Source organism: Plecotus auritus, assembly GCF_963455305.1.
Source record: "Plecotus auritus genome assembly, chromosome: 9".
Taxonomy (NCBI): domain Eukaryota; kingdom Metazoa; phylum Chordata; class Mammalia; order Chiroptera; family Vespertilionidae; genus Plecotus; species Plecotus auritus.
Genome location: NC_137783.1, coordinates 95,979,772 through 96,006,613, shown reverse-complemented (window position 1 = coordinate 96,006,613; position 26,842 = coordinate 95,979,772). Strand labels below are relative to the sequence as shown.

The window sequence follows — 26,842 nt, the reverse complement described above, 5'->3', positions numbered from 1 at the left end:
ATAAAACTCCTAGAAGAAAATGTAGAGAAGCAGTTTCTTAGCATGGGTATTGGCAAGAATTTATTAGATATGACAACTAAAGCACAAATAACATAAGGAAAAACCAACAAATGGGACTACATTAAAATTTAAAACTTTTGCACAATAAAAGAAACATTTAAAAGAAACTACAAAATGGGAGAAAAAATATTTGTATATACCATATATCTGATGAGATTAATAACAAAATATATAAGCTGATAAAGTAAAAAAAAAAAAAGCCTAATTAGACTCACTGCTAGTGTTTTTCAAACTCTATTGTATGTCACAATGAAACACAAAATACACTGCAAATTTTTGGGGCATCACCCTGGTTCTGATTCAGATCTGATATTAAAGAAAAAATTAGCATTTGTCACAGATTCTGAAATGCTGATACCACTGGTCTAGAACTGATATTTTGATAACCACTGACTTGGCCTAAAAGACAAAAGGAAAAAATTCAAATGATCCTTCGCTATCTGTCCCTAGGTTTACAATCTTGTATGTTTCTTATGTTGCAGACACTCTAATTCATATTAATGGCCAAAACAAAGATAAGTTGATGTTCATTACATCTTATCAGGTAGATATGAATTCCCATCTACATACAAAATACATATCACTATCAAAATGGCAATGGAAAAATTTTTTTTCCAACTGATGATTATGACTGGAGACCCTACGAGTTGCCAAATCACAAATGATGAGTTTATTGTTATAACCAAAACCATCCATGCAAAAGGACATATTTTATAAATTTATTTTCTAACAAAATATATGAAACTAAAATATGTGGTCCTGGTGACCAAACACAGTGCTACTAGTTTTCCTTGCCATGTGCCCATGCTTTATGGAACCTATTAATTCAAATGACAGACATAAGCAGCAAAGAACAGTGAAGAGCACAGAACACAAAGCCAGGATGCCTGAGTATGAATTCTCCACTCCACAACTCACTCATTTTGACTTAGGTCAAGCTATTCAACCTGTGCCATAAATCAGTTTTCTCTCCTGTTATATAGTAATAGAATTTACCTGATAGGGTTGTCATGAGGATCAAGTTCATATTCACTGAAGTCCTGACAGTGACTGGCCCATCACAAATCCTGCGTGTCTTGATATTTACAAAAGCCAACCAACATGCCAAATATTAAAAAAATGAGGATGAAATGATTGGCCCAAACACAAAGTTATATGCAGTTTATGAGAAGATACAGACACTGACAAATTAATCATAGAAATAAAATAGGAAGTTTGGAACTGCAAACTGAAATAAACATTGTGAAGGAAAGGATAAGCATTTTAAAAAAGCATTAATAGACCCATTTTTTGAGGAGAGATGTTTCCCTGTTCCCAGGCTTAACACCAGTACTTTTACTCAAAGTATCAGCCTTAAAAAAAGATAATCCATCTGGACAATAGCATAATCAAAAATGAATGGCAAGTTAAATTATTTTGACACAACCTTTAAATAACATAAAAATGTTTAAGGCTGGAAGTTTTATTTCATTTTAATAGACATTAAATAACCTTGTAAATTGGAAAACTAAAAAGTCATTAATTAGCATTTAATAAAAATATGCTGTTCAGAAAAACTGTTCTTGAATGAATTACAACTAAGAACTACATAAAAACTTAACATCAAACAATAACTGCACAGAAGAAAACGTTGCAAGACCAGTATTTTAAGGATAATGCCACACATATACAACCCTGTGCGCTTACCCTTACTTAACAAGGCACGCCATGCAGCAATTCCAGATGAGTTTAAGTTGTAAGATACTTGGACAGTAAGAAAGCAATCAGGTAAAAAACCAACTTCCCAATTACCCAACAAACCAACAATGAAAATATATGGGGAAAAAGACACATACAACACACAACAACAACAACAAAACACAAACAACCCCAAAAAACAACAAAACCTAAAAACAAGACGGACTTAGTTTTTCCATTTTAGAACTGAGGACAAGAAATTATATAAGCAACAGAATCAAATCAAATACCAAATATGAGTTCTAGATCAAAGTAATTTGTAATGAAACAAAAACACTCGTTAATGTTCTGATAACTTGAAAGAACCTGGCTATTAAAAAAAAGTTATAAGAGTACATACCCAAATGCCCTAAAACTGACATCAGGCCTTGTACATGAGTTTTTAAAAAGTTTATTGAGGTTGTATGCATGACAAGCATTTTCAAACTGTAGAATGACTGATTTTTTTTAAAAAAGCAAGGGGTGGCAGAGCAATAATCCAAAGTCACTTAATGTATTTGCAAGAATTCTTTAAGGTTCTCTCTACCATAGATGGCTGAAGAATTGTCTAAAGAAAACCAAACAAAAGTTATACATGATAAAAATAAAAATTGATGGTTTAAAATATAAATTATAATAAAAAGGATCATTATAGTCCTTTGCCAGTATATGGTTAGAACAAGAAGTTAAACCTTTGACCTATAAACATTTGTCTATGGTAGATTGATTTCAATTTATATTTTTAATGGTTTATAAATTCCTGGCTTAAATTATTACCAAAAATTATATGTCTCAAGAACTACCATTTAATTGTGTTCCTCTAAAAACGGATGGTCAAAATTAATGTTCTACTTTAGTTAATAGTATTGTATCAAGACTAATTCTGAATTTTTTATATGTTTTATGATTATGTAAGATTTTAACACAAGGGTAAGATTAACATAACATATAAAGAACTCTGTACTTCTTTTTTTTACAACTCCTCTATAAATCTAAACTTACCTAAAAATAAGAGGTTGAAAAGAAATAAAAGCTCAACTTCTTAGGACCTTACTAGCAAATGTGCTAGGCAAGAAAAATAATGTTTCCCATGATTAGTTTAGCTGTCAAATTAGTTACCAAGTATATAATAAACCTAGCTTTGACTGCTTTGCTATAGTAATTACTCGCAATGCTGAGAAAGACAAAGTATATTTTTAGAGAAACAACTTAATAAAAGTTAAGAATTTTAATTTTTTGAAAGACTGATAAAAAAACACATTTTACCTAATTATAAATGTGTTGCTATATGTATGTATGAGTTTAAGAGAAGTATCATTTAGATTTTTATCTGGCCAGCAAATTCAGAAGTTCGTGGAAATGAAGAACAGAAGGGTCACTAATGTAACCAGACTAAAGAGTATGCTGTATCCAAAAACAATACAAAAGTCAGTACTTTGTAACTAACTCTTAGGTGTATAATCCACTTGCTTTAAATAATAGTTCAATCACACAGAACATAGTAAGGGGGTGTTTAGGGGAAAACAGCCTCAAAGAAGGACACATAAAAAAGGGTATATTAATTCATTACCTCAAATCAAAATAGCAGCAACCTTTCCCCTAAACAATGAAGATTGCATGTGTCCTATTGAACCCAGGTCCTAAGTTATGAAAGCTAACGTTACAAAATTTAAATACAATTCACTTATATACTCTATTTGGATACCAATTTTACTGCCAAAAATTTCTTGCCACAGTATTTTAATATCATGAAAGCCTAGTTGCCATATTTTACATCTTTATTTGTAACAGAGCTAAGCCATTTAACAATTACATAACTACATCTAATAGTTATTTATAGAGTGAGATATACTCTTTAACTAAAATTGTATTTCAGCAAATTTTCCATGATAAAAATCCTATTCATCGTGGGGGCGGGGGTAGAGGGGGGGCAGGGGCAGGGGAAGAACCACTCAAAGGGCTTAGGAAATAATCATTTTAATCTATGCAAGCATAATTCATGCCCAAAAATTCTGCCAGAGTTTTGGCCTTCATAATATTTTTCATTCTCTTTGTGAGCTCTGCACTACCTCAAAAAGTAATCTAACTTTTAATGGGTTCAATAAGCATAAACAATCTAATTCTGTGATACTTACTTAATAAAGTACAATATATAATCAATATTGTATCACCTAGAATTGTCAAACTGTTCATGAAAGCCTAAAAAAACCCCAATAAAACAATTACACTATTTTTTTTTAATATGTAGTAACTGTCATAAAGCAAAGTTCAAATATTTAGTTTTCTGAAACTCTAGTGTATTTCCATAATGTATTTCTATAATTTTATAGTTTACCATCAGGAAAGCCAGATATATATATTTAGTTTCTCTTTATATGTAATTAAAAATATTAAGAGGGTGTGGCCTATGATTCAGATACAATTTAGCCATCACACTATACCAAGACTTTATAATCAGGAGATATTTAACATTATTGCTTAGTCTTATAAAATGATGAATTTTAAATAAATTCATACCTCTATATTTTTTATTTATGTTTCCTGTATTCTTAAGTGATACTGCCTTGCAAGTAATATAGGTACTGATGTAAATTTTTTGCAATAAGCTGCAAATAAATTGTAATTTATTAATCAATGCATATATTCCTCTTTAACTAATTACTACACTACCTCACAATTAATCCTCCTACAGAAATTAACCGTCCGAGTGGAAAAAAACATTGCGGAGCTTTAACTTTTAAAGAAAGATTTTCAAGTATTATAGGAACACAAACTCATGAAAAAACTAATTAAAAATTTGATATTCCATCTTGCTTTACTAATTATGGAATAATAGAAATGTTACTTTATATTTATCTGTTTAACACAATATTATACTAAGAACTACTCTACTTATGAGCTATTTGCTAGCTTCTTCAAGTATGGGACACAACTATAGTTCTATTAGTGAGGAGAAATGAATAATCAATCTTAGTTAAACAAAAAAAAAAGAAAGAAAGGAAGAAAATAAAGGCAGCACAAAAAGATAGACTTTGGCTTTTAAGAACCTACACTGTTGACCCTGAAATACCAGATTCAACTATAACAACAAAACAAAAGATTACAGCAGCAAGCCACTACTTCACCACATATTAAGAATTCTGAAATAGGCAATAACTTTTTATTCCCTCTCAATTTATTCTGTTTTATCTTCTTTTTGCTTTTCCTTGTTTTTGGATGCAGGCAGTTCAAGGCTTGCCCATTGCATTGGTTCAGCTTTTCTCATGGTGATCTCAATCTTTGTTGCAGTCATAGTTACATAACTTCGCTTTACATCAATCACCTGCAAAATATCAAAGAGAATTAAAGTAAACCTGGGTAGTGTAGTCTTACAGGAAAATAATGGTCTTACCTATTTTTTTTTAATATATTTTATTGATATTTCACAGAGAGGAAGGGAGAGGGATAGAGAGCTAGAAACATCGATGAGAGAGAAACATCGATCAGCTGCCTCCTGCACACCTCCCACTGAGGATGTGCCCGCAACCAAGGTACATGCCCTTGACCGGAATCGAACCCGGGACCTTTCAGTCCGTAGGCCGACGCTCTATCCACTGAGCCAAACCGGTTTCGGCTTTACCTATTTTAATAATAAAAAATTCCAAGACTCTAATGCTATTTAAATACTTAGATTTCACCTTTTTTGGTTAGAATAATTACTAAAGTACTGCCTTTTATTATACAAATGGTATTTTAAATTATTATGCTGGATTCATAATACTTACACCCCATAATTTCACATTTTGATGAAATTCCTTCTCTCCTTCGAATACAATGTGCACATTTAACTGAAAAAGATGTTTATAGAAAGCTGAATAACTGATCAAATCCAAACTCAAGGTTTATGATATAAAACAATGATTATGAAAATAAGAATATATTGATAAAAATCATTTAAGCCATTTTAACAAACTGCCAATATTGTACTTTTTATTTGAAAAAACCATTAACAGAAAAGAAAAATTATTATATCTGAAATTTCCCATTGAGAGAACTAAGTACCATATTATTTGATACATTTTCTAAGCTACTACGGTGTCTCCAGAATGCTCCACAACTGTATTATGTAGAAATTTTCATTTAAAATAGTTCCTTTAAAAGTAATTTCACACTATTTTTTTCAAATGGGAAAGATGAAAAGATCTTACCCTAAAGCCAGTTCAAATAAGAGCAATTATTACATCAACATAAAGAATAAATGTATAAAGATAATTTTTACTCAGAGATCTTTAGTGTACTTACCAATGTGCTATTTGCTACTACTTGACTAAGTTCTGGAAGTGAATTTTTAGCATATACTGAAATTGTGACTTGACCCCCAGTTTGATGCCAGTCATGTCTACATGGAACAACTTTTTTCCCCTGTAATATAAGATAACCTTTATGAATTTACAAAGCTCCATGTAACTTCTTAAAAAGAGGAATTTTTTAAAGACCTATCTACATGAGAAAAAATTATCATGTAATTACCTTTAATGCTAGAGTAAACTTCTAAAGTTGCTATCAAAAAGTTTGAATAGTAAAATATATCATGATACAAAGAACCTTTACAGTTTTATGATTTGAGAACACATGTATTCCTTCTATTTTTTTCTTTTAGAGCCATAAGTATTAACATATATTAAAAAATGCAATTTAAGAACTCCTACAAAATTTTATCCAATTTTAAAATTAAGTACAGCCATAAAAACATTTTTGAAGACTGAAGTGAGAAAGACATTTGCTTAATGGTATAACCAGACAATATATTAATCTCATGCATAGGAATCTTTGATTTATTTCCTACTAATTGGAATTTGGAAAAAAATAATTGACTACTTACAACTATTTTTTTTTTAAATATTTTTATTGATTTCAGAAAGGAAGGGAGAGGGAGAGAAATAGAAACATCCATGATGAGAGAATCATTGATTGGCTGCCTCCTGCAGGCCCCCTGCTGGGGATCGAGCCTGCAACTCGGTCATGTGCCCCTGACTGGAATCGAACCTAAGACCTTTAGGCTGCAGGTCGATCGATACTCTATCTCCACTGAGCCAAACTGGCTAGGGCACAACTATTTGTTATTGTTATTGCATAATTATTTTCTTCTCATAATAACATGTAGAAAAAGATGAGAATTTGTGGAAGTAGTATTTTGATTAATTATAATTGTGGAAATTATTATCTGCCAGTGGTACATTATCAGCAACTATTTTAAAAAGACAAATTGTGATTTGTTTTATAAATGAGGGTTAGTCAAATAATGCAGGAAACTGTGAGGTACTATAGTTGTAAAAAACTATTTACAATTGTATTTTGGTACAATTATACTAACTGCATTTAAATTACTTTTTTCACTTTTTTTTTGCCATTAGATCACTGGCTTAGACACTTAATACTTGATATACGTATGCATTAAAAATAACAAAAACCCTGGATATATCTCAAAATAACTGAAAACAGGGACTCAAATAGATACTTGCATGCCAATGTTCATTGTAGTATCATTCACAATAGCAAAAAAGTGAACACAACCCAAGTGTCTATCAAGAGATGAATGAAGAGCCTGGCCAGTGGGTCAGTCATTGAGCATTGATCCATGAACCAGGTTGTCACAGTTCCATTCCCAATTAGGGCACATGCCCAGGTTGCAGGCTCGATCCACAGTAGGGGGCACACAGAGGGGCAACCAATTGATGCTTCTCTCTCATCACTGATGTTTCTATCTTTCTCTCCCTCCCTTCCTCTCTGAAATAAATTAAAACAGATATATTTTAAAAAAAGGGAGAGATGAATGGATAAAGTGTGAGATACACACATAAACACAAAAAGAAGGAAGTATTAAAACATGCTGCAGTGTGGATAAGTCTTGGAAATATTATGCCAACTGTAATAGGCCAGACACAAAAGGACAAATATTGCACGATTCCACTTATATATCTAGAATATACAAATTTGTAGAAATAAAAAATAGGTTGAGGTTACCAAGGAAATGGGGAGGCAGCGGAATGGGGAGATATTGATTCAATGGTATAGCATTTCTGTTTGAATCAAAAACTTTTGGAAAAAGATAGCAGTGATGATTGCATAACATTGTGAATGTACTTCAGGCTACTGAATTTTACACTTAAAATGGCAAATTTTTAAACAATGTGAACTTTTCTTTCACACAATTTTGTAATTCTGCTTACTCTTTTCTATAAACAGGAAAAATAAAGCTATTTTAATTTACAAAAAAATCTCAAGGGTTCTATTCTGAAAACTTTTGCATATAATAAAAACAACCATTTATTTAAATGAAATCTTCAAATTTTTGGACCTAGGAGAAAATACAAGGAGACTTCACTCTTTTGCTAATAAAACACACCTAGAAGTTTTGTGATAGATGAATTATAATTTGAGGGATATACAGTGTGGGACAAAAGATTATAGTTGTTCATATGAAAATAATACAATAATTAATAATACAAGAATAAATCCTGTGTTTCAGGTAATCACAACTATAAACCTACTTTTGTCCCACCCTGTATTTATAATCTCCAACCATGTGTTATTAAAAGGCAGAAAATATAGAATACTCACATGCAGAAGAAATAAATCCCTACAGCAATTTGAAAATTTACAATTACTTTTAAAGTTAAAAGACATATACTGAAAAGGTTTGCCTTGGATTTATTAGTGCCAGTGCAGCACATAAATCTAACTACTACATAATACATTAATAATACCTCTCAAACACTTATTTAGCAATAAACTGCTTGCTTTTTTACAGCTTACTGGGATTTGGAGGAATTATTTGCAGAGCCCCAAGTCTTTTTAAAAAGCTACCTAGGGAAGTAAGAACTGATGCTTTCTTTTTTCTGTTGATCAATTTCCCTGCAAGCAAAGGCATTCAAAACAATTCCAACAAGTCTGCAATACTCCTCTTTGGCCACCAGATGCAGTGTTTGTGCATCTGTAAATGGCTGAATGAACTTCTAAGAGGCCAAAAGACAATCAAAGGTCTCAATGATCAATAACATCAAATGAGCAGAAAAGTGATTTTTGTTAAAAAAAAGTGGGAATAAACCACGGAATTACAGAAAAATATCTAAAAATGTCTCCAGGCTTAAGTATTTCATAAAAATGTATATACTGGCATCAATATATACAATGACTATTCTGATCAAAGGGCATGCTCTGGGAGTTTGACTCAGGTTAATTTTAGTTTTTAGGCCCATCAAAACTCTGTGTGAGATAGAGACAAACTTATTTTTAATCTAAAGACAGGATAATCTCAAATTTTAAAAAATAATAGAGATGAATATACCTTAATATGTGATCTTGAAAAGGTTACTTACAGCATCTTTTGCCGTCCACAGGTGTTTCCCTCTTGTACAGCCCTCTTGGGCTAAGAAAGTATTAAAATCAGAAGTTTTTCTTCTACAACAGCTCCAGTATTTCATCCTTTAAATTATCATAGAAAAATTTCAGAAATAAAATCTCACAACCAATTAAGTCCAGAAGTATCGTAGTGATAAGTGTGATGTAAAAAAATCAGTAAGTGTGCAACTTTAGTATCTTAAATTTAAGTAACCAGTTAATATTATCAAGACCAATAATTTTAAAACCACAATGTCATCTATTATAACAATTTTGGATCTCCTAAGTAATGGTGCTTAAAAACACCACAGAATTACAAATCAGCTTTTCACTGACAGCTCCAGTGTCCTCATGAAGCTACCAAAGAGTGCTATGACCACAGTTTTATATCCTCACATTTTAATAACCTAGGAAAATGAAAACATGCAAACAAACTAAAAACTAATGTCTGCACATCTGTGAAGGTCAATCCCAAAGTATTGGGGTTGTGAATAATGAAACCCACTATTACATACTTGATAAAAATCTAACACTAGAAGACAAAAATTACAGTAAAACTTTGGGCTTGATTTCTGAAGAATAGTGGAAACAGAATGGAAGATTTCAACAGTTTTTCTATAAACTACAGGATAATGAGAGGCTCTCAACCGAGGGCTGTAGACAAGTATGGGTTTTTGGACACCACAATGTTGGTGTTGTTAGTGCCCAAGGTCAAAAATTACAAATGTCCGGCAATGTGCAAAATGGTCCTTCAAACAACAAAAAAACTATTTAGCTCAAATAGGTATCACATCCTATATAATAAAGAGCTAATATCCTAATTAGACTGGACGGTGGAATGACCTTCTGGAACGACCTTCTAGAATGACCAGTGGACGGGGCTGCGGGGCCACAAGGCAGCTGGGGCTGCGAGGGCCAAGCCCTTTGCACGAATTTCGTGCATCGGGCTTCTATTAAAATATAAAATAAGGAGAAACATGAGGTTTGAGTCACAATGGCTACTTAACTGTAATACTTCTTCCGTTTCTCACGAGTAAAAAGACAAAACCCACATTTCTAGATTATTGTAAAGATTACACAATACAAATAAAAATATCTAATTTACTGCAGGGCAAATAATGTTTAAAGGCATATTAACTTTTCTAACCTCTCCCATAAAGTTTTAATAAGTAAGTTACCCTTCATGGAAAATAGGTACACCAGAATGATATACACAGACTTCTTCTAGACTCTGTAGACCCTGATATGTCTAAAAGAAATGAAAAAAAAGAAACAATATTAGCTTCATACCTCAGTTACATTTCACACATATTTGTAGTAGTGGTGACCTCTATGAACTATGAAAATGCTCAAGAAATAACATAACCTAGAATAGTCACAAATTCACCCAGGCCATTTCAATAAGAAATGAAAAATTATTCCTATTTGAATATGCTTAAGTTTCAGTCCCCTATGAAAAAGGCAAATAGAAAAGTAGGCAATAGGATGTATTAATATACTTTCAGACTTTTTGGTATGAAGTCACATCCAAGCATAGTGAGGTATTTAAATTTACAGAACATTAAAACCAAGAGATTAGGAATCTCATCAGAAATGCAGTTACAGTATGATTTATGTGCATAGTAAAATCTGTGTGGGTATTAGGAATTAATATGGAAAACCTAGTAAGCAATTCTGCAAGTTCTGGAGTGATGATTTCTTATCCCTATGAAGGGTAAAAGGAGCTGCAGACCTATATATATATATCCAGGATTTGTCCGGAAGATCCGGGCCCCATTGCTGCTGTAGGTGAAGGCTCTACAGATGAATTCACAAAAAGTTATGTTAATAATACATAGATGCAGCCAGTAATATATTTTCTATTTTGGTATTTACTGTAACTATCTACAGTACAGAAAATAAAATTCTGTACATTTACTCTTTTGTAAATCCAAAATCCTGGGTATGTGTATCTCCTAAAGATATACCATAAGAACATGAAACTCAATATGTTAGATTCTGAACTTAACACTGTTGCCCCCCAAACCTATTTGTCTTCCGACCTTATTTGATGACACCGTATCAACTCAATCTCCCAAAGCAAAATTCTGTAAGTCCTCTTCAATTTTTCCTCTCCCTCCAATCATATGCAGTCTATCAAAAACTGTCAATTTGACTTAAAAACATCAATTTGAAATTGCTAACCTTTCTCATGATTTTAGGCAATCTATATATATAAAATAGCAAAATATGCTAATAAACCGGGACGCCGTAACAGGTCGACCGGACAGGAGGTTGCACAGACAGCATCAGGGGCAGGGCGGCAGGGGCCTCCGTGTGCCTGTGCTGGGGAAGGGCCTGATCAGCAGTGGCCGGGCTGCTTCAAGGGCCGGAGAGGGAGGCAGGGCCGGACCAGTGACTCGAGTGTGGGCAGTGCCGCATGATTTCGAATCGTGCGCTGGGCTCCTAGTGAGACTATAATAACAGATTCTCATTCAGGGCCTTGAAGTAAGCAGATTTCTTAAACAGGACACAGAAAACACTGGTCACAAAGGAAAATATTAATGAACTGGATTTTTTTTAAATTAAAGAGCCTCTATTTATCAAAAGCTGTTAAGATAGTGAAAACGTATACTGTCTCTAACAAAAAAACTTTTATCTAAAAAAATATAAAGATTTTCAAAAATCAGTAAGAAAAAGCAAATTTAATAGGAAAATAGGTAAAAGATTTGGACATTCACAAAAGAGGATATCCAAATAGCCAATAAAAACATAGAAAGGTACTCAATCTCATAACCTAGAAAGTTAAATTAAAACCACAATGAGAATACTACATACCCACCAGAAAGGCTAAAATATAAAAGATCGATATTACAAAGTGTTACCAAGGTGTAGAACAAATGAAACCAGCCTAACAAACTGCTGTAGGAGTGTAAATACAACCACTTTGAAAAACTACGCCAAAATATCTGCTAAAGCTGAACATATGCACACTATAATCCAGCAATTCCATTTTTAGTCATATCTCTAACAGAAATGTGTACATCTGTTCCAAAAGTCATGCACAAAAATGTTCATAGTATCATTAATCCAAAAATTTAAAGGACAGTAAAAAGGATAAAATGACTGGCACATTCAAACAACGGCATATTTCAAAGCAATGAAAATGAACAAACCATAGCTAATGCAACAAAGATCACCCTAATATTTTATTAGGCAAAGAAGACAGAGACAAGGATACCTGTTCCTCATGATTCTATTTACATTAAGTTCAAAAACAGGCAAAACTCATCTATGTTGATAGAAAACTGTGGTTACCTTTGGGAGAGTGAATAAAGAGAGGAGGCATAAGAAGGGTTCTGCTTTGGAAAATCCCTCAAGCTATCAACTTGTATTTGCACGTCTTTAAATGTATATTCCAATGAAAAACAGTAATAATTTTCTGTAATAGCCTTCATAACCTAAAGTCTCACTTTTGAGCATTATAAAAGCCTTTCAGGATCTGGCCCCTATTTATCTCTTTTAATCTCAACTTTGCACGAGCAAATTCTGTTCCATTATTAACTATTTTTTGTTTTTCTGCATGCTACTTTTACCACATCTCTGCTTGGGATATACTAGTATGTCCTTTTCCTTTTTGTCCATTTACAGAAATATCATTGTTTTTCAAAATTCATCCAGGATACCTTCTTTCTGTGTCTCTTTCTCCACTACCCTACCACTTGCACCGACTCTCCTACCCCAAGAATTATCGTTTACTGCTTCTACCTTTGTGAAGACGTTTATATTTCCATCCCTAAAATAGCATGGTGATCTCAAACTTGACATGAGAATAAACTACAAACCTGCTCCCTCCAACTCATCTTCTTTCTTCAACAATGCTCCACCAATCACCTACATGCTAGAGATACAAGCCCCCTTCCTTCACTTCCAGTTCATTAGCAAGTCCTGCTAATACTTCAAGATATCATTCATTCTACATGCATTTGCCATGTGCCAGGCACTGCTCTAAGCACTCAAAATACAGCAAAGAGGCAAAACAAATAAAATCATTTCCTTCTAAACTTTATATAAGGGAAGGAGGGGAATGGAAAACTAGATGGAACATTAGCAAAATAAATATGCAAAATAAGTAGTATGCCATAAGGTGTGAAGTGCTATGGAGAAAAAGAGGAGTGGAAGTGTTGGAGGGTATGCAATTTTACATAGAGCTGGGGGCGGGGGGGGGGGGGGGGGGGGGGAGGAAAGCCTCACTGAGATGTTTGATTACATCCCCCATGTAAGCTCTTCTAAAAAACATACTTTCTAGTCTCACTGCCTGGTCTTTCACAATAATATCCTAACTACTTTTCCTTCTTCAAATTCACTCTTGCCCCATTATAACTGCCACTTAGCAGCCAAAGACAAAATTTTTTAAACCCCTCCTTAAAACAGATAATAGCTTCCCATTTTACTTAGAATAAAGCCCAAACACCTCATTGTGGCTTTTAAGGACCTCCATAATGTTGCACACCTCTCTTTTCCACTACTTACTTACACACCTTTATCCAAGCCCCACTGACCTTTCTCATAATTCTTTGAATAGACAAGCTCTAAAGCCTCTATACATACTACTCCCGAGTCTACTCCAAGATTTACTTAACTCATCCATACATAATTCAAATTTTTGATTTAGTGTCACCACTTCATAAAAAAATTTATCTTAACATTCTGATTTAAATACCTTCACGCTATTTCCTTGTCTTCATAACTATCTGAATTCATTTTAATTACCTATCTGTTGTTCTTTCCTCTAAACTAGACTATCAGCTTCACAACAACAGAGATTTCTGCTTTAATCTACTATGTTCCTACCTTAAACAATGTCTGGCACATAGTAAGCTCTCAGTGAGTGCTGACTAAATTAGGATTATTTAATCCCATGACTCTCTCAGATATGCTCCTCAGACAGTCCCTTATCAATGTTCACAAGCCATAGCTCATAGCACAGTGCCCAACATGTAGTAGGCACACAAATGTGTGTTGAATTGATTTATAAAATTACACTTTTCCAAAATTAATATTTTACTTCCATGATTCAACACAAATTTTACAATATATACCTTTGTACACCCTCCATTTTTACATGAGGTCCCAATCTTAATTTCATCACTGTCTTCTTCTGAAACAAAAAAATCAAATGAGAAACATTAAAACAGAACACTTTACTATAGTGCCATTCTTAAAAAGTAATCTTTTCCATAAAACAAATATTTTAAAAAATAATCTAAATACAAAAAAATTAACATATTAAAATTAAGCATTTTAAGTAACTAAGTTTTCTATGTGACCTTTCAGGAAATAAGCTAATAAGCCAACTATTGTGATTAGGTTTTACCGATATCTCTAAAAGGCTATGTGACACATTTCTATTCTTAATACAATATTACATCCAATATCTTAACCTTGTTTGAAGAGAAATCATGAAAGGGTTCTTTCCTCCCACGGGTATCAAGTATAGGTCAGGGAATATATTTTATCAAGTGCACAGGAAACATTTACAATTATCAAAGAAATTTATCTTACTGTTTAAAAAATAGTAATGAATTGAAGAAGAAAAATAATTTAATTAACAGGCTCTCATTTTAAATAAACCACATACCCATTCTGAGGTATTACTGGCATTTAAAAAACAAGAAAGTTCTTTACTACAATGTGCTACATATGTATTTTTTATATTTATATTCAGTAAGTTATACAGCTCCTTTCGCTTTTAGATAATTAATTGTACGAAAAATAATTGCAACATACAAAACAAAATCTTACCTTTGTTTTTTTCATTCCCAGATGACAGTTTAAGTTTATCAAGTGCTTGTTTTAGGGAGGCAGATACTTTTAATTCCAAATTTGTCATTGGTTCATCTGGGCTGGAGAATTTTGAAATTTTATTACCATCATTGATGTACTAAAATATTTATTTGTACTAAAAATAAATATATTTAAGAGCCTATTTATTGAAAGAAGCCAAATCATGTGTGAACCAAGATTTTCCCATTATAAATGTTTTAAACTGATTTTTAGAGAGAATAAGGGAGAGAGAGAAACATCAATGGGTTGCCTCCTCACAGGGCCCTACCAGGGATTGAACCTGCCTCCTTTTGGTGTATGGGATGACGCTCTTACCAACTGAGCCACACCAGCCAGGGGAAGTTTTTCCAAATAACTGCTATAATGTATTAACGTGTCTAAGTTTTAACAGAAAAGGTTCTGATATTAAAATATTAAGTTTCAAATAATCATGCTATTGCCAACAGAATAAATTATCAATCAATAGGCTAATGGGAAGGAAATAAAGAGTGGCAATCCAAGTTTGTCAAGATGAGTATACCCAAGGAAGGGACCATGATGTACTTTTATGTTTCATGACTAAGCAAAATGCTGAGTATATAATAAACAAGCAATAAATATGTACTAAGTGAATCATATTCCTAACTGGTGAAGATAATTCACTTTATGTGGACACTGGTATATCTGTAAATTCAGATGTATCACCAGGCAATTTTAGTAGAGTTAATAAAACAGTAACAGCTTCCGCTAGCATTTCATATAATTAAGTGACATATGTACGATCTGTTTAAGGCCCATTCAATAGATATTAAGACTATTAATAAACTCAGGAATGAAAATATAAAGCCTATTCATTCTACATCCTTAATGAAATGAAACCTCTGATGCAGGAGGCCATTAACAAAGTACATAAAAACCTATATCCTCAAAATCTCTACAATACCACCAAATATAGGATAAAATATTTATCTCACTTCTTCTAAAGTAAAATTAGTAGTAGTCCATTATTTAAAAAAAAATAGTAACTCATATTGACAATTATAGTATTATAAGTACACTATAATACTTAAGGAGTCATGCCACAATTCTTGTCTTTTTCTGATAATTAAAAAAAAACTTTTTAGACTGCCAAGCAAGGCATTTGATAAAGTCTCTCATGATTTTTAATAAGGTGAAGTTGGAATAAAAATCATTCTAAGTAGTTTGCTTAAATAAACAAATAATCAAAAAGTCTCTTGGGGTTCTTATCTTGGTCTGATATAATTCAATACGCTATACATTTAAGTAAGATCAATAAAGGAAAAGGTGGGAAACCCTACGTCCATAGTGTAAATAAAATATCAACAGGAGCCATATTTGAGGCCAAAGTCCAATTCATTTTTTTATTCTTGTACTTTGGTTCTAAAACAATTCAGCACTCAAGTGCAACATGAATAAGACCTGGTGTAACAGTGGCACCCAATATGCATGTGTAGGAATATAAAATTGAGTCTAGGCAAGTATGAAGACTCTATATAATTCTATTGAGCAAAAGTGCTTTAACTGATATCCTATTTAAATCAAGTACATTAAAAACTTTAGCAGATATGCTATCTAAATCAAAGTCAGTAATAATGAGATTAATAGTTTCAGGCATCTGTAAGTACTAGTAAAAGTTGGCACTAGGCTTCTTCTAAGTGACAAAATAGAGACAAAAGAGACTTTGGCTCAATACAAGGGAAAATCACATGCTGATCTAGTAACAATATAATGGACCCCTCTGAAATAAAAGGACATTCTTCTTTACTAGATTTGAAAGGGAACTAAAAATTTTCCTGTCAAGAATGTCCTAAAAGATATTCAAGAAACAGTAGAGAAAATGAGAAGGAAGACCTCTAAGTTCTTTTCAACTCAAATTGATGAAAAGGACAATTCCTTTACAGAATCTCACTATGCCACAGTGAGAAAGACACAAGCCAAGGCACAAGGCGGATGTGTGGCTCCCCCACCCCAATAACTATGATGATACAGTGACCAAGTCTGCAATTAAGTTTACTGTGTACATGGCCTCAAGTTGAGGAGGAATAAAAATAAAAGATATATCTAAAGGAAAACCAAATGGTAAAAAAGATGGTGACCTAAACAACTGTTACAAATGCAATTATGCAAAACCATAATACTAGGAACAAATGCTATTATTCAAGTGTGACAAAAATATGCAACTGTAAGACATGTACCTTGGCCTCTTTATTGCTTCTACTGGTTTAGGGGCTTGAATGATGTGCTCCTGAAATTTGGGTTTCAATTCAGATAGTTCTTTCTTCTCAGTAGTCTTGACTTCAGGTTTGACTGGCTCAGGTGGCTTTTCACTATTATGCCTACCTTTTGTACAGCCCTGTTAGTGAAAGGTATTCATTAAGAGTTACCCTCTCATCTATTTCACATGCCTTAATAGAAATACTATTTTTAATTCTTTATTAATAAGTCCTCTTCTTCACTTTTATCATACTGACTTATTTTAAGAAAGTAAAAATAAGACTCCAAATTTACTATTATTTGTAAACTAGAGGCCTGATGCACAGATTCATGCATATTGAAAGGAAATTAGATGGTGGCTGGCAGGGCAGGACTGAGTGAGACTGGCCGGACACGCCCTGGAGCCAACCTCCTGCAATCTCTCCCCAGATGGCTGCACCTGGGGTGGCGCCGGGGCTCGAAGGGCATCTGTGGAGTGAGCGGAGTTGCTTCAGCAGGTGGGGACCCTCAGCCTGGTCTGCGGGATTGGGATGAAACCAGCTGTCGACATCCCCCGAGGGGTCCTGGAGTGGGAGAGGGCAATCTGCAAAGTTGCTGTCACTGGGCAGTTCCTGCATTTAGCATCTGCCTCCTGGTGGTCAGTGCATGTCATAGTTACTGGCCATTTGGCCTGTTGCTTAGCCTTTTATATATATACTAGTGACCCAGTGCATGAAATTCGTGCACATTAAAAGGGGATTAATCAGAGGAAATAATTTAATATTGCTATTTGCCCTTTCTCTATAATAGAAGTGTCAGCTGGCCCCCCACCCCCCATTGGGCTAGATCCAGACCCGGCCAGTCCTACCCTTGTCAAGCCCTGCCAGGCAGGGGGTGTAGCCTCAGGTCCCCTGGCCCGGCACCAGGACAGGGGGCATGACCTGAGGTCCCCCAGCCCAGACTGGGGCGGGGGGCGTGCCTTGAGGTCCTCCATCAAGCCCTGCCAGGTGGAAGACATGACCTGAGATCCCCTGTCAAGCCCTGCTGGGTGGGGGGCATGGCCTGAGGTCCCCCTTCAAGCTCCGCCAGGCAGGGGGTGCAGCCTCAGGTCCCCCGGCCCAGCACTGGGAGGGGGGCGCAGCCTCAGGTCCCCCGTCAAGCCCCACTGGGCAGGGGCACAGCCTGAGTTCCCCCGACCCAGCACTGGGGGTGCACCTTGAGGTCCCCCGTCAAGCCCCGCTGGGTGGGGGGCACGACCTGAGGTCCCCTGTCAAGCCCAGCCAGGCAGGGGGCGCAGCCTCAGGTCCCCTGGCCCGGTGCTGGGGTAGGTGGCATGGCCTGAGGTCCCCCGGCCTGGTGCCGGGTGAGGGGCATGGACTGAAGTCCCCTATCAAGCCCCACCTGGTGGGGGGCATGGCCTGAGGTTGCCCAGCCTGGCGCTGGGGTAGGGGGTGCGGCCTGAGGTTCCCCCAGCCTGATGCCAGGGCTGGGGGCACAGCCTGAGGTCCCCTGTCAAGCCCCACGGGGGCAAGGCAGGGCGAGGGCATAGCCTCAGGTCCCTGCTGATTGCTCGTTCAGGCTCCTTATGGGAACTTAGCCTCAGCTGTGGGTGCAGCCATCTTTGTGATGGAGTGATGGTCAATTAGCATATTCCCTCTTTATTAGATAGGATAGATATTATATCTGAATAATGCATTTTTAAAAGAGCTTCTGAATAACATTTCATAAATATCTACTTAACTCTCTATTAAACATACAACACAAAATTCTTGTTGATAGAAAACAAATTCTGGAGATCTCACAAAGAGAATTCTATAAATTATTTATAAAAAAGGGCCTCAATCTAATCCCCAGGTTCTGCTACTAACTAGCTACATGACCTTGAACAAGTTAATTCATCTTCTCAAATCTCAGTTTCCTCACCAGTAAAGGAGATAATGGTAAGATATTTTTTGAGAGGACTGAATAAAATAATAGAATATGTGGCACATCTGACAGGTGGCAAACATACAATAAATGCTAGCTACCTTTTTGATATCCCACTGAGTCATACATACATTTTAACATCTCTGAAATCATAAAATTAATGACAAGTCAATTAATTAACAGCTTTAGTTTCCTTTCTTACAAGTATATAAAATAATGGTACATTTCCATGGTATCTCTGACTTGATAAAAATGTATTGTTCCTAACTGAAAATGTATTAAATTGTTGCCTACCACCTTCCATCTTCTTGATGTTCCTTTAGGACTACTTACATCAAGCACAAACCAACATTGAGAACTTGAAATTTTAATCTCTAAAACAGGTAAATAAATTCCTATTTTTTAAAGACTAGAGCAAGGAGGTGAGCTCCATTTAAAAAAAAAAAAAAGTATGATTTGCAAGTTAACAGGGCCTCATCTGAATCAGATTCCTTAAATCTGTAGCTTCCCAGAATATGTACTCTTCAGGAGATAATCTAGAAAAAAAGTAATACTTACCACAATGCTTAAAAAATCAGAAAAATCCGTTGTTCTTCTCTTACAGCAAGACCAACCCTATGAAACATGAGAGAGAAAAAAACAAAACAGAAAACTGTATTTGCATGAGAACCACAACCCAGTAAAATACTCTACTTGTACTTATCTTCTTGAATCCTGAAGTGACTTACATATATATTTGTGTATTTCATAAATTTTTTAAAAATAAAGTGAAGTGCTTTAAAGATCTGCTAAATCAGAGAAATAATTATAATAATTTAGTTTCTAAATATTGTAGCTGTTCTTCAAAATACGAGTTCTACCTATTTTCAGAATAACACAGATTAATTAATGTAGTAACCTAAGCACTGTTAGATCTTTGAAGGTTAAATGATCTTTTCAGTCAGAAGCATAAAAATATAGAAATTGTTATCTACTGTGTAACTTCTGAACAAAATATCAACTGGCTCATCAAAAAATGACTTGAACTTTAATTCCAATGTAGTACTGAGAATGAGGAAATAAAAAGGCAGCAAGACTTTGGAGGCCTGAAATATAGACGAAGGGCCAGCTTTGCACATACCCATCTGGGTCTCATGCCACCCCCCGACCCCTACCAAATATACCGCTTGAAGAATTTGGTAGTGAGTTTTTTCACAATATGCACTTAGAGGTGATTTGTTTTTGTTTTTTTAAAGAAAAATTTTATACACATTTCCTTTATTTTGAAATGTAATTCTCTTTTTTATTCTAAATTGATACAGATGAAAAGTTACTACAACTTTATATAAAGGGTTTAAATAGCATTAATAATATAGTCATCAGAGAAGTTATTCCAAGAAAAGGCTTTATTGTCTTAACTATATATGAAGAATTTTATCAAGTATGGTGGGGATACTGGGCTACACAGATGATACAGACTAGTTGTTCCCAAATGCCAATCTGGGATCCATGGTAGTCCTCATAATGAGAAAAAATAAAGGATAAATTTAAGTATGTGAGTATAAGGTTCCTGTTGTTTCTTAAGAAGGATTGTCCTTTTCTCTAAATGTACCTCTTCTCATTTGAATATTAAAATGTTCTTTCTTTTGTTACTGCAATGTTTAACTTCTTACTTCATCAAGTATAAAACTGGCAACAGAAGACACTATATGACTTACAAAGTTTGTCTAAAATCGACTGAGCTGTGAAACCCAGTAGTCTTAGCAAGTCTAAGTCTTCAAGAAATGTTTATAGAGACAGTAATAAACAGTAGGGTTGGAGAAGAGAGAAATAAAAATACTTCAAAGTAAAATCATTAGCATTCATTAATCAGAATGATTAACTGTTGTTTAGTAAAAAAGAGTGATGGACTGAATGACTGGAAAGTTAGTGATATCTAGCAGGAGCAAGATTGAGAGGCAGGCTATTTTTGGAATAAGAGTCCACTGTTCTGCAGTTGCCAATTAGACACAGAAATGGAAATATGTTGGAGAAGCCATAGAGGTAACATTTAAGGGAGAGGAATGAATTAACGAAATGAGAGAAAGTAGGAAGTCGAAGACTGAGAAGCAAAGTATGACTATGGTTAATAAATTGGAAGAAAACATCAAGGAAAAGAAAAAAGAAAAACATGCAATAAGAAAACTAAACTTAGAATAAATGGTAGGCCAGGAAAGCTAAAACACCCCTCACTCCTGGAAAAAAAAAAATTCCCACAGAATCACAGTTTCCATCCTTATAAGTTTGTTAAAAAGGCTAAAAAAGCCATAAGGAGGAGTCAGGTCTCAACTTGCCCTATTGAATATTTGTTCTGTTTTCCTCACTTAAAACTAACTAGAATAACATAAACTTGCTATTTGCTTGTACATCTTTGTTTATAGTTGGCTATGGAACAGCTAAATGTCAAAAAAGATCCAACTACTCTCTGAATGGTATATTAGAAATTCAAAGGGGATCAACAGTATTAAAACATTCAATGAGATTGTTAATGTTCCTAAGAAGAAGTAGCCACACCTAAAACCATGTAGCCATGCTGCAACATCTTTTTAAGATATATAATGGGAAATGTACCATATTATCATACATTTTAAAAGGCCAATAAACTCACCATGAAAAACCTGGACAAACAACATTCTATTATTTCACTACTTCTCCAGATCAAAGAACAGGTGGGAAACAGGTGGCATCTCTTTCCTGTTTACTTTCACTCTGAAGTTACATGCTGTCCCGAGATTGGCACCATTAAGTGTTTATTAACAATCTTTCCTAAAATTAGGAGCTGCTCTTATTAGACAGCAGCTGTCTGACAGATTGAGATTAAGATTCAAAACTAATTTCATTTCCCTTCAAAATTAGGAAAGTGAAGAAGTGAGGGTTATAGAAAATGAGTTGGGATAGCAATAACAATTTTATAACTGGAAAAGATCTGCCCCTGCATTTAGTGGAGTACTTGCTTAAATCATCCCAAAATGGTCATAAGAAAACAGAACCACAAAAGATGAGAAAATAAAGATTTAGTATTACAGCTCTAAATTTACTCTATAAATACAAAGAGGCTGAAATATATCAAGTTCCTACCTTTAATGCATCATGAAAGACTGGTACACCTGGGTGGTATGTGCAAGCATCTGGCCAAAAACAGAGAAAAAAAAAATACTACTTTATAATAAATAACATTATTTCCTTCAGGTGTTAACATCTGGTTGTTGTAGTTGTTAATCCTCACCCGAGGACATTTACCCATTGATTTTTAGAGTGGAAGGGAAGGAGGGATAAAGGGGGAAGAAAGAGGGGAGGAAGGGAGGAAAGGAGGGAGGGATAGAGGGACACACACACACACACACATACACACACACACAGAAAGGAGGGAGGGATAGAGGGACTCTCTCTCTCTCTCTCTCTCTCTCTCTCTCTCTCTCTCTCTCTCTCTCTCTCTCTCTCTCTGATTGGTTGCCTCAGGGGCAGAGATTAAGCCTGCAAGGAAGTACATGCCCTTAAGGAGAATCAAACCCTGGACTAGACCCTTCAGTCTGCAGGCCAATGCTCTATCTCCTGAGCCAAACCTGTTAGTGCTCAGGTGTTAACACTTTATCTTCTTTCCAAATGCAGGTAATACTTTTCCTTAAAACTTCACTAATGCTCAAATATGATGCATGGCACACAGTGCTTAATATAACACTGTATTAAAATAGTAATAAAGTTCTAATTCAGGAGTATGATAGCTATAGTTAAAAATAATGCCGAATTGTTCAAGTATAACAAATTACATTCTGTATTTCTCTAATCTTTGTAGTAAAATTTTAGTACCAAAACTTTAAGCTCCAGGATTTTGACTGTTACCTTTAAATTCTGTTTTTAGAAAAATACTGTCAAACTTTAAGATTACCTAAGAGATAATCTTAGGACAGGAATGAATTAACAAAAAGATATTTTAGGAGAATAGGTTCAAAAGTTTAAAAACTGTTGTACTATCTAATTGCTAATTTAACTTTCATAAACACGTGTCAATTCTTAGAGATGAATCTCATTAAAAAGAAGGTGAAGTTCCACAGTCTATTTTCACTGATTGTTATTCTATATTTCCTTATACCTTTCTTTATCACACCACCAATTTTTACCTAACTCTCTCATGAAAATGGGCTCTAGTACAGTTTGCAGTATGGGCAATTACGTTGGAAAAAGTCACATAATAGACAGACACACTTATCAAGCCTAGGAAAAAAAACAGTTCAGTTCCATACCTGTGTAATCTATAATAATAAAAGTGTAATATGATAATTAGACCAGACAGCTGAACAACCTTCTGGACGAAACCAGGACTGTGAGGGCCGAGGCAAGACACCACAGCTGCAAGCGCCAAGCCCCTTGCACGAATTTCGTGCATTGGGCCTCTAGTTTTCTTATAAGATGTTTTGCTCAACCTTCATGTCCGTTTGGATTTCAATTGTTACAACCTCTGACTCCTGCCTGGTGTTGATTAAATACTGGTACTTATGGAAATCTCCCTATCCCTGCCTTAACAGCCAAAAATGGTTTCCTAACTTAGTAACCAGGTGTTATCTAGATACTAAGCTAGCAAACAGAACAAGAAAGTGTCAAGTATTTTCATGGCACAGTAAATAAACCCATGGATTAGAAAAAAGCTATTAATTAAGGGTAGTAAAAGAATTAAGGACTAAAAAAGGAGGTTCAAAGTAGAAATGAATGTGCAGAGGGATATGAAATTGAGAGGGGAATCAAAGTAGTGAATAGAGACTTTTAAAATGCCAAATTTACAAAGAGTCAGGGGTATAAATGCATAACAGTAAGAAGCATTATCATAATAATGGTCAGTTTTTGGCAGAATAGCAGCAGCAATGAGTCAGGTCTTAACCATACAACTAGTATGAACAACATCGGAAAATCACTGCTTTCAAAAGCAAGCAACAAATAGATGGACAATGTCCTCTCTAGCCTTTCTGTAGCACTTTAACCAGTTTTTCTCCAAGTAATATTTTATGGGTAAGAAGTTACAACATGGTAGTGGTTAACTCAACCCTAATGCGTTGGAAGGGCCAGACCAAATGATTTTGCGAGCCTTACACCACCTGCTGAATGTTCCCCACCTCTGCTCTAAATAATCCCCATTTTCCTAAAGCAAAGGACTTTAGGCAACTTGATGGGCGCTCCCAGCTGATTCTGGTACTGCTGAGGAGACTGTATACTCCTCTGGCGTTCCTGTCCCCCACCCCCAATCTCTTTTTGTACCATTTGACACACACAGAGCTGACTTCCAAAAAATGGTGTATCTCCTCTTAATTTTAACACCCTATAAATAAACATACTGTCCGGTACAACCAAGCATCAGCCTTTCACCATTACTCAGTATTAAGTTAAAGTAGAATACATGCAGACACTAAAGCAGATTACTTTTTTTTTCTCACTGGAGGATATTTTTCCATTGATTTTTAGAGTGGGAGAGAGAGGGAAAGAGAAATATCGATGAGAGAGACACATGGATTGGTTGCCTCCTCCATGAGCCCCACCAAGTCCAGGGCCAGAAAGGAGCCTGCAACCGAGGTTCGTGCCCTTGACCGGAATCGAACCCGGGACCCTTCTGTCTGCAGGCCAACGCTCTACCAGGGGTCCTCAAACTAGGGCCCGTGGGCCACATGCGGCCCGCTGAGGACATTTATCTGGCCCGCCGGGTGCCGCTGCCTGTCCTGCTTAGCAGCTGACTCGTCCGGGGCCCGCAGTGCGCATAGGAATTTGTTCATAGTTTCTTTTTTAAACTATAGTCCGGCCCTCCAACGGTCTGAGGGACAGTGAACTGGCCCCCTGTTTAAAAAGTTTGAGAACCCCTGCGAGTCTAGCCACTGAGCTAACAGCCTAGGGCAAGGCAGTTTACTTTTCACATAGGCTACCAATAGCAGCGGGCTTTAAAACCCCTCACTTCTCAATTATGTCATCACTGAAATCTCACAATTCCCCCCTTGAATAACTTAACATTAATATTATTAAAATGTCAAAGACAATCGCTTGAGTACTGTACAAAGATTGGATTTATCTTTTCCTTAGAGTTTTGTCAATGCTCTTATTTTAAATGATGCCACCAATTCACCTGTGCACCAAGACAAATATGTCAGAGATCTCAGAGCCTGGAGATTTAATCTCCTTCACAACATGGAACCATGTTGCTACCATGTTGAACTCAGCCTCTGTGAATAATACCTACTTCACAGGGTTGTTGTGAAAATTAAAATGAGATAATGTTATAATGTCTAGCACATAGAAAACATACACTAAGTGCTAGAGCTGAATTTGAATAAGTGTCACCTCCCTCAATATTCAAATAATCAAGTCACTTCTTTATCCCATTCGCCAATCAAAATTCAAGTTCATTGATCACTTTCTATTTTTCCTCTAGTCTAGTGACTAACTTTTACTGTACATCCTTAATGCTACACCTTGATGTTGTGGAGTTAATTCTATCACTTTTATCCATACATGGCATGTTATTTAATTTATTTTGGTTAATCTTCACCGGAGGTTATTTTTCCCATTGATATTTAGAGAGAGTAGGAGGGAGGGAGGGGAGACACACATCCACTGGTTTCCTCCCGCACGCACCCCTCCCCCCACCCCCCGACAGGGGCCGGGATGGAACCTGCCACACAGGTACGTGCCCCTTGACCGGGAATCGAACCCGCGACCCTTTGGTGCACGGGGCGAGGCTCTAACCACTGACCCACACCGACCAGGGAGGGAGGGCATGTTATTAAAATAGAAAGGCCAGAGCAAAAATACCCAACACAACCACGGCTGTACCACCCACCGGGGCGGGTGTATCAACACTTGAGATACAGAATAATGTTCCTAACCAAGTACACTTACAAAAGTAAGTTTATAACAGGGGGTCTACCATACACGCCACAAGCCGGCTTTCAGACAAACTTCTACACGAATACAACCAGGCCGAACCGAAATGCTGGGATAACCCGCCCACTTGCCCAGTCCTCCAGTCTCTGTGCGGCTGTCGGTATTGCAAACACACACACACACACACACACACACACACACACCACCCACACACACACACACACACACACACACACACACCACACACACACACACACACACACACACACACACACACCACACACACACACAATCACTGCAAATCAACCGCTCAGGGAGACCAGGAGCACATGGCTGACTCTTGCTTCCTCCGAGACGTGGCTGGAGGGAAAGGTGTTCTCAATTCCAGTCGAATTGGAGAGTGAGCGGCCGGGAAACATGTGCAGCCGCGGGGAAAGCCGCCCCGGGGTGCGGGCGGCGGACACAGGCTCCCGCCGAGGGGTCCGCGCACGTGGGAGGCGCTGCCAGGGGGCTCGGGAGGGACCCGATCGGGGGCAGCGGGGCGAAGGCTCGTGGGAGGACCCAGGACACCGTGGGCCCGCGGGCGTCCCCCGGGATGCAGGGGAGCGGGGAGCGCAGGCTGGCGCGTTTCTCTTACCGTCGGAATTGCTCTCGGCATCGAAGCGCTGGCCGCAGCCCCGGTTGTAGCACAGCAGGGCCATCTCCGTCCCCAGCGATCCGAGTCAGGCGCAACACCGGGGCCGCAGGGCGGTGCGCGCACAGCTCCCGCTGCAAGCTCAGGTCTGCCGGCTGGGCGGCAGCCGGCTTCCGGAAACGGCCGCTTTCAGGTCAGGAACCTTCGCGAATTTTCCGGTCGCGCAGGCGC

The 26,842-nt window shown here is 36.4% G+C and overlaps 1 protein-coding gene across 1 annotated transcript; it reads right to left on the bottom strand.

The window, feature by feature from the left end:
• Positions 1-1,509: 1,509 nt before the first annotated feature.
• CHORDC1 (cysteine and histidine rich domain containing 1) lies at positions 1,510-26,842 on the bottom strand. Its single transcript, XM_080642692.1, has 11 exons — positions 26,615-26,842; positions 22,198-22,247; positions 19,660-19,716; positions 17,178-17,335; positions 14,941-15,041; positions 14,238-14,296; positions 10,335-10,405; positions 9,135-9,240; positions 6,058-6,177; positions 5,541-5,603; positions 1,510-5,098 (listed from the first exon to the last, which is right to left on the bottom strand). Exons 1-11 carry the CDS (start codon positions 26,676-26,678, stop codon positions 4,952-4,954), a joined length of 996 nt encoding a protein of 331 aa, XP_080498818.1. The 5' UTR covers positions 26,679-26,842; the 3' UTR covers positions 1,510-4,951.

What these genes read in the sequence shown, in the direction of transcription:
- CHORDC1 (XM_080642692.1), bottom strand. Translation starts at nt 26,678, where the DNA reads ATGGCCCTGCTGTGCTACAACCGGGGCTGCGGCCAGCGCTTCGATGCC. An exon ending in GAAGCAATAAAGAGGCCAAG is followed by an intron (nt 15,042 to 17,177) that starts GTACATGTCTTA and finishes AAAATTCTCCAG; the next exon opens with CCCAGATGAACCAATGACAA. An exon ending in TGTGGACGGCAAAAGATGCT is followed by an intron (nt 6,178 to 9,134) that starts GTAAGTAACCTT and finishes CTTATATTACAG; the next exon opens with GGGAAAAAAGTTGTTCCATG.